The following is an 8,855-nucleotide window of genomic DNA, read 5'->3' as shown; positions in this document are numbered from 1 at the left end:
CGGCTGAGTGACCCCTGTTCGTGGCGTCGTGGTCACTGTCCCCCTGCTCGCTGTCGCCGTGACCGCTGTCTTTGGAGCTGACGATGTCCGCCTCTTGAAAGGCGGAGCTGGAAAAGGAGAGATGTGGCGCGAATGGGGGAACGAGAGGAGTTGAGAAGGAGAAGAGAAAAAAGACGACGACAATCAGAACATTTATGGGGGACGTTAGGAGTCTAAACTGGATGTTACACGAGGCACTTTTTACGCATCACTTTATGGGATTGGATTTTACGATTGGGAAACTTTAGGGTCTAGAAGTTAAATTAAACATGTTATTAAATTAAACAATTAAACCCGAAAGTAAGATATATGTTGTTGAATGATGATACATGTTCAAACTGGATCACTGATTGTGTTCGTGATGGAGTTTTGCTGTACCTGTTGACACGCCTGGGTCTGTCCACCAGATAGCTGAGCTCTGCTCGTTGATGTTTTGTCTAAAACAGAAAAAATAAAAGCATAAATATGTATTTGGTCAGACTTGGAGCCACATGTAAAGAAAGCACTGCGTAAAGGTGCGCAGAGAAGCTGTGCGCGTCTAACTTGCTGGAGTGAGTGAGTGAGAGGAGATGAGAGGGAGCGCACGTGGGGAGGGGAGGGGTGGAGGGGGGTGGGGGAGGCAATTGAATCCGTTAATGATTGAGCAGCCCGATGCCGAAACTGAACAACCTTTGTTCACGCTGCTGCCGTGCTGGGTCGTGCGTAGAATACTTAACAGGCCGCGCGCGACTCGCAGTCTGGCTCCACTCCAGGCACAATCAACAGAAACCTCCACAGCGCCACACGCAGAACGCGCAGGTAGGCCGGGCGCACGAGCGCAGGTCATTTTACCTGTCTCCTCTGCTCTGCTGCTCACATTCACCTCCTAAAGTTGGAACGCTGCTGTTGCGCAAAGACACTTAAATGTGTGAAAACTACAATCATTTGGTCTGTGTTAAGTTAAATCATCATAAAGTTGATCTAAATGAGTTAAATCTAAGCGCCTTAAACCTGTGAGTTGCTTATCTGTCTTGTAAACGTCACTTAAGGTTTAGCAATCAGTGTTTCCAATCGCCATTACGCATGACAGTGATTAAAGGCCGCTGAGCAGCAGCAGCGACTCAGTGACAGATTCCTCTCTGACTGTGTTGCTGTGCGTGACCTAAACGGACAGCAGTCTTGACATCACCAGCTGATGGATCCCACAGATACCTTTGTGCATTTCTGAGATGGCCTGGGGTGTTGAGGGGGGTCCGGGGGAGAAGGGGGGCCTGATTCCGTCCTCTCTTACCTCACTGGAGAGGATGCTGCCGTTGGAGATGATGTCCGGCTGCTGGTCGCTGTATCCCGTGATGATGGCCCCGCACGGGTTGCTGCGGTCCGTCTCCGCGCTGCGGGAGGGGCTGCACGGCTTCAGGAACATCAGGTCCGTTTTGGCGGATTCGGGGGTCAGACACACCTGGTAGCAGTAAGAGTTCTGGTTCTGGTGGTGGTGCGAGCCGAACCCGCCCCCCACTCCCCCGACCCCAGACTCCTCCACGGGCACCTGTCCCACGGGGCCCACACCTGTCGTCACGTTGGTGCTCTGGACTAACATGATGTCGGATTTACTCAGCTTCTTCTGCTTCCTGCCGCGAGCGTGTCTGCTGCAGCACGAGCTGCAGCACAGGCAGCAGTCGCCGGCCAGCAGGCACGTGTACAGGTTCAGCTTCTTGTCTTTTTGACAGCGCACGGCCAGCACGATCATCGCCAGCAGGAAAATGAAGGAAACGGAGCCCAGGGCGATGATGAGGATAAGAGTGAGGTTAAGTGAGATGTCCTTCGACCTGGAGGCCGAACTGCGGTCTCCGCTGCTGCCCTCCACAACACTGTCCACAAGTATCACACTCACGCTGGCAGAGGAGGAGAGGGGGGGCTGTCCGTGGTCCCTAACTTCTATTAGCAGGTCATAGAAGCCCTGCGGGTCCCTCTTGGGGGAGATCCTGCGCGCCGTGCGCAGCTCCCCGGTCCTCCAGTCCATGCGGAACATCCCCATCTCGTTGCCCCGCAGGATGCTGTAGGACAGGCGTGCGTTCTCGCCGTCATCTGCATCCATGGCAGCGATGCGCGTCACCAGGTAGCCGGGCTCTGCGGAGCGCGGCAAATGCTCCTTGGCTGTGCCGTTTTTGCCAACGGGGCCCGTGACAGTGGGGGCGTTGTCGTTTTGGTCAACTATGATGACATTTACAGTGGCGTTGGAGAAGAGTTCAGCAGCACCAGAGTCCTTCGCCTGGACCATGAAACTGAACTCTTTCAGCTGCTCATAATCGAAGGAGCGCAGTGCGTAAAGGTAGCCGGTGTCTTGGTTTATAGACACATACGTGTCCACAGACATGCCCTGGATGTCACACCCCAATATGGAGTAGGTAATGAGAGCATTTTGACCCATGTCGAGGTCCACTGCGCTCACTGCGTGGATGAAAGCACCAGGCACGTTGTTCTCAGTCACATACACATCATAAACCGCCTGCGTAAAGCGCGGCGCGTTGTCGTTCTCATCGGAAACGTGCACTTTTATTGACTTGCTGGTGGCCAGTGAGGGCTGACCTTTGTCTTTGGCCACTACAGTGATGGTGTAGGAATCTGTGCTCTCTCTGTCCAGCGCTCCGTCTGTAACGATGGTGTAGTAGTTTTTAAACGACGACTTCAGTTTGAAAGGGACGTCTCCTAGTATCTCGCAGCTCATCTGCTCGTTGTCACCCGAGTCTCGGTCCGAGACGCTGAAAAGTGCGATGACGGTGCCGGGAGCGTCCTGCTCGCTCACCGAGTCCGTCACGGTGCTGAAACCGATCTCTGGTGTGTTGTCATTCACGTCCTGGAGTTTGACCAGCACTTTGCAGTGCGCGGGCACTGCGTTGGCGCCCAGATCTTTAGCCTGAACAAAAATCTGGTGCGTATTACTCTCCTCGTAGTCCACCTCGCCCGCCACCTCTATCCTGCCCGTCCTGGCATCAATATTGAACAGGTCTCTTATGGGCGGGCTGTTGTGACTGCTGAAAGAATAAACTATCTCCCCGTTCTGTCCCTCGTCAACATCCGTGGCGCTGAGCTGGATGACCAGCGTGCCCACGGGCGAGTTCTCCCGCAGGTTGACTGTGTACACCGACTGGTTAAAGGTCGGCGCGTTGTCGTTCGAGTCAAGAACTTTAACGACCAGCAACGCCGTTCCGGTCCTCTGTGGGATGCCCCCGTCCACAGCCGTCAGCACATAGCGGTGCACCGCCTGCTGCTCTCTGTCCAGAGGCTTCTCCAGAACCAGCTCCGCGAACTTGTTCCCGTCTGTCTGAGTCTGCACATCAAGATAAAAATAGTTGTTTTTCGTAATGGCATAGGTGCTGAGCGCGTTCGTGCCAACGTCGGGGTCGAACGCGTTTTCTATGGGGAAGCGCGTCCCCGGAATGGCGCTCTCGGATATTTCCACGGTTATGTCCGTCTCTGGGAAGCTGGGTGGGTTATCATTGATATCCATGACTTCGATCTCCACGCGAAACAGCTCCAGTGGGTTTTCCAGAAACACTTCCAAGTGCAGCTGGCACGGGGTGGTCTGCTTACAGATTTCTTCCCGGTCAATTTTCTCCTTCACCACCAGCGCGCCGTTCTCCAAGTTCACCTTCAGGTAGTTCGTCCGCGAGTTGGGCACCGTCTGGAAGCGGCGAGCGGAAAGTTTGGTGATGTCCAGCCCCAAATCCTCAGCAATATTCCCAACCACGGTGCCAGGCTCCTGCTCCTCTGGCACGGAGTAGTGCAGCTGACAGACAGCTCCATTCAAAATGGAGAGCAGGAGTACTGACCAAATCATCTCCTCTGCCTCTGTCCAAGTGCACTTTAAGACAAAAAATAATCGTTATTCCTTTTTCTCAGAGGACATGAACACTTCTTATGCTTTCTGTCCGTAAAAAGGCAGTGAAGTAAACAGCAGAGAGGCTGCCCAACTTTAAAAAATCTCCCGTGCGCCTCAGGTCAGTGGAACATTGTGTCGTTTCAGCTGTGACAAGCACAGCCATTTGATCCCAGCCTCTCCGTTTTAATCAATTCTGCACCGGTCTGTGAGTTTTGGCGTCAGCGCAAACATTGCCGGCTGGAGCCAGGACGCACAGCCAAGACTCCGCGCGCACAGAACACACTGTCTCTTCTTTTTTTGGAAAAAGTCACAAACAAAATAGGAAAAAAATCCACTCTGGCCACAAAAAAGACGGGAAACTCCTTTTTATGCACTCAATAAATCAATAACAAATGCCCTCCAGCAAGACAAGACTTTCCCTCTATCTTTTCCTCTGTGGATGTAATCACTGCGCTTAAGCGCTCAAAGCGGATGATGTTCTCAGCTCGGCTTCTGTAAGGCGAGTGTGAGCGGCGGGGTTGCTTTTGCGCACAGCTCTTTTCCCCAGCAGCCAATGATATTCTGAAACATCGGGTGTGATGGCACCTGATTGGGGCTCCGAGACGCCAGCCAGGGCGCACATCGGACCCTCACAACAAAACCAGTTACGCGCCGCTTCACTCCCCCTTTTCCCTTCTCTCATCTCTGCCACTCGCTCCTCCAGGCTCAGTCAAAGTTGCAGCACACAGATTAAATGTTACACATTCCGTGAATTAAACAGAATGTCACCGGTTGGTGACGTGGTGCTGCAGCCGCTCGTATGAAATACCGTTTTTCATTTCCTCTTTTTTTAAGATCCTAATGATTTTGTGATGAAAGGTTTTGAGTTATCACGACAGCAGAAGTTTGCCTTTGAACAGTTTGGAATCAATATCCAGCTCTGATATGAGCGCATGCGTCAGAAAGTACTGAGGATGCCCACGGCGAAACAGCACCAATGCCTGCGCAACACAAGACAGGTTGTGACGCAACAGCCCTATGGTGCCGTGGTCAACCCCCCTCCCCCCTCCAGGTTGTGCACATTTGGCACAAAAAAGCAGAGCGAAAAACCCATCACCGACCGACGCGTCTCATCCATCTCTGGATCAGCACGAAGAAGGAGCTCGTCTCTGCAGGATCACAAGAGTTCCTTCAACTCGGTGAAATGGAGCGTTTATACTTTAGTCCCACCGTGTTTCTAATAGCCTGGAGCCTATTAGTTCCTTTATTTTCACAGTCTTATCATTAACCCCCCTCAAAAACGCCCCCCTCAACTTTATGATTACACAGTTGCATCATGTACGCGCTAATTTAATTCATAAAGAATACATTAAATATGCTAATGGAATAGTTATGAGGGAGACAACAATGGCGGGGGTCTAACTTCATGCACACCAATTGGAAGAGAGAGAGAGAAATGTAATTGAGCGTAATTAGCATAAGTCTCTAATTCCAAATGTATGAGACCAAGCGCAACAATATGGAGCGTAATGCAAAGCGACGTGTCCATTGTGCGCTGGATTAAACAGCAAGTGATACGCGATTCTGTGTTTCTCCATACAAGTCAGGAAAAAACAAAGAGGAAATGCTGGAAGAATTTGCATCCGTGTCTGAGCCGGAGCTGTGTGACTGAATCGAGCTGACATTGGAGCAGGACCGCGGAACGGCGCGCACCTCGCTCTCCTCTCTGCTGAGGCGCGCTGGCTCTCGCGCGCTCTGTGGAAGGACTGATATGGAGACCAACGTCGCCCCCTGGCGTCAGCCCATGATCCCTAAAAAAAGCAGTGAAAAGTGGGCTTGACCTCATTATTTTTGCTTAATTCAATTAAAAATCATGTCGTTGGCGCGTCTAAGATTACACCAAACAACGACTATGTTATATACTCATTACTCTGACATATGGGGCCAGTTTATCAGCTTACAGCTATGTAAAGTGGATAACTATACTACAAGAAATCTGTAGACATAATCATGATGATTCACATCCACAGCTGTGATAAATACTAACACATGCACCATTATGCAAACAAATAAAACATTTTAAGACTTTATTTTCACACAAACGATGTCTAAAATGGTATTAAGCAAAAGTTCTCCACATTCATCTAAAGGTTTTTCAAAGTTTCTGTCTGATTTCCATTTCCATTCTTTCTATCTGGCCATTCTCAAAAGTTATTACTATTAAACGAACGCAGGAAGTAACCAATTTCTAATCCCCTTGAGGCATTTAGGTGAAATGACTCTAGTGAAAATGAGCACAAAATCAGTTAATGTCAAAAGAAAACTTTAGAAAGTTACTTGGGAAGCTGGAAAAACTATTGAGATTTTTCTTAAAAAACATGCTTCATCATATTTTGAAATAACAATCATTCTCATATTTGTATAATTAATTGAAACAATACATACTGTGTTTTAATTGTCACAAAAATGCAGTAAACAACTCCAGTTCATAAAATAAGAGTCAGAGATAACAGAGTTCCAGGAAAAAAAAAAAACAAAATCCAGAATAAAAATGTACCAATTTCTACTGCTGTATTGTGTTGTTAAGTCCCAATATAACCTTTTTATCTCTAATAAAATCATTCCAGTTGTTTTTTAAATGATTATGCAGTTTCTACCAAACATCAAAGAACGTTTTTTTTTTTTTGTTATTATTATTTTGTTTTTAAAGAAAGTTTCTGGAGCTCATTAGAAATTCGCCTCTGGATTGTGGGCAGGACTGTTTGTGAGGAAGTAGCCCTACGTTGATTTCCCAGCATTCCTTTGTTTGCACTCTCTCCTGCTAGTTTGCAGATCCTCACAAACCAAAGCTAACAGTGTAGCAAGTAAATAAATAAATAAAAAATGCTAAGCAATAGGGAGCTATCCAGCCGTACAGTTTTGATACCAGCTCAGAATGAAATGAAGACGTTAATGGATCTGTTTGTTTGCAAGTGGATATTTTAGACTTGGCGTGGAGCAGTGGGACTTTGGCACGACCATGGCAGTAGCTGCATCACAAAGCTGAGCATTTTCAAACTTACGGTTTTCATTATCCTGATCCATCATAATTTGAGTGAAGAAATGAACAGTTTTAATCTTAAATTCTTTAATGTATGTCCTCCATCATGAGAAAAAGTGCTACAAGAACGTGTTCAAAACACCAAAAACACAATTTTCATTGGAGTGGGTCTTTAAATTTGATCATAGACAACTTTAAGAATTATCCTTACTATTATGAGTCTCCAGACAAACTTCCATCCATCCATCTTCTTCCATTTATCCGGGACCGGGTTGTGGGGGCAACCGTCTAAGCCAGGCATAGGCAACTCCAGGTCTTGAAGGCCGCATTCCTGCATGTTTTCCCACTCTGGCATGTTTTAATTGGCTGGACACACCTGGACCAGGTAATCAGTCGTGCGTAGGGCTAGAATATCTGGAAATCATGCAGACACTGGGCCCCTCGAAGCCTGGAGTTTCCTATCCTGGTCTAATCAAAGATGTCCAGACTTCCCTCTCCCCGGCCACTTCCTCCAGCTTTTCTGAGGGGTCCCCGAGGCGTTCCCAGGCCAGTGTGTCCTGGGTTTTCCCCGGGCTACCACCCAGTGGGACATGCCCGGAACACCTCCCTGGGAAGGCGTCCAGGAGGTATCTGGACCAGATGGGCAAGCCACCTCATCTGGCTCCTCTGGATGTGGAGGAGAAGCGGCTCTACTACGAGCTTCTCCCCAGCAACCCTCTAGAGGAAGGTCATTTCAGCTGCCTGTAGTCGGGATCTCGTTCTTTCTGTCATGACCCAGAACTCATGACCATAGGAAAGTACTGGAATCAAAATTGAGCGGTAAATTCAGAGCTTTGCTTTCTGGCTCAGCTCCCTTTTCACCACAACAGACCATGGACACTGCTCCAATAAACCTGTTGACAAACTTATTATGGCTTTTATATTTCCCAATGAGAGGTATTTCTTACCTGCATACCCTAAGAAGTTCCACTTGTGATTTCAAAGCAAAAAAAATAATATCCAACAAGTAATTTTGGGAAATCATTAATGCAAGTTCAGTATTTTATTTAGTTTCAACAATAGAAATTCATCTCAGATGAAGTCACACCCAAAGCCTTTCTCCATGGCTGATGGGAACCAAAATAAGCAACACATAATAGATATCTATAAAAAGAAAAACTTCTTTTTCTAAGTATCATTACATTCTTTGTTGCTTCTCAGACAAGAAATGATAGTTTGCAAGAAATTCTGTATTTAAAAATGTGTAACATAGCAGTCATCAGTTTTCCATGGTGGAGTATACCAAGAATGGGTGAACTTTAACTATCTGGTTTCAATGCACAAATGTATCTGAATTATGATAACAAAGAGAAGCAAAAATGATCCCAGCTAAAAACAAAAAAGAAACAAGAAAAAAAAACACTGTCAACAAAGCAAATATTTAGGAAAGCTACATTTTAGATGGAAAAATGAAATGACAAACAGATCTGAGCTCAGTGGTCCTGTGGTAGATTGTCTATCCTGAGACTGGAAGGTTGCGAGTTCAAATCTGGGCTAAGTCATACCAAAAACTTTAAAAATGGGACCCAGTGCCTCCCGGCCTGACACTCAGCAATAAGAGGTTGGATTGGGGGGGTTAAACCACCAAATGGTTCCAGAGTGCAGCAGTGTCTTCAGCTCACCCCTCCCCCAGCAGATGGGTCAAATGCACACAACACATTTCACACACTGCAGTGCGTAACAACTAATGGGACTTTTACTTTAGTTTGATAAAGAAATCTTTGTCCTTTTGACCCTAATTAGATCCCCTCATGGTGTGCCAACTAGGCTTTGGAAAACATCTGAAACCACAAATGCTGGATAAGAAAACACCTTCCTACATGTAGATCAGGGGTCCCCAACTGGCGGACCGCGGTCCGGGTCCGGACCCCGAGACCCTTTTATCCGGACCGCCAAGCA

The 8,855-nt window shown here is 47.7% G+C and overlaps 1 protein-coding gene across 4 annotated transcripts in view; it reads right to left on the bottom strand.

Moving 5' to 3' along the window:
• pcdh10a (protocadherin 10a) overlaps positions 1-4,496 on the bottom strand; it is a 23,943-nt gene extending 19,447 nt beyond the window's left edge. Inside the window, exons 1-3 of one of the 4 annotated variants that reach the window (XM_024259684.2) lie at positions 1,310-4,496; positions 418-476; positions 2-107 (exon numbers count right to left, since the gene is read on the bottom strand). In XM_024259684.2, the coding sequence (XP_024115452.2) occupies positions 2-107; positions 418-476; positions 1,310-3,856 (2,712 nt within the window). In that variant the 5' untranslated portion in view covers positions 3,857-4,496. The remainder of the gene's footprint in view (position 1; positions 108-417; positions 477-1,309) is intronic. The other 3 variants (XM_024259683.2, XM_024259685.2, XM_036217263.1) reach the window with 3 other exon arrangements.
• Positions 4,497-8,855: the final 4,359 nt, after the last annotated feature.

This window comes from Oryzias melastigma, linkage group LG1 (genome assembly GCF_002922805.2).
Source record: "Oryzias melastigma strain HK-1 linkage group LG1, ASM292280v2, whole genome shotgun sequence".
In the NCBI taxonomy this organism is placed as follows: Eukaryota; Metazoa; Chordata; class Actinopteri; order Beloniformes; family Adrianichthyidae; genus Oryzias; species Oryzias melastigma.
The sequence above is the reverse complement of the archived record's forward strand: the minus strand, read 5'-3'. Positions and strand labels throughout refer to the sequence as shown.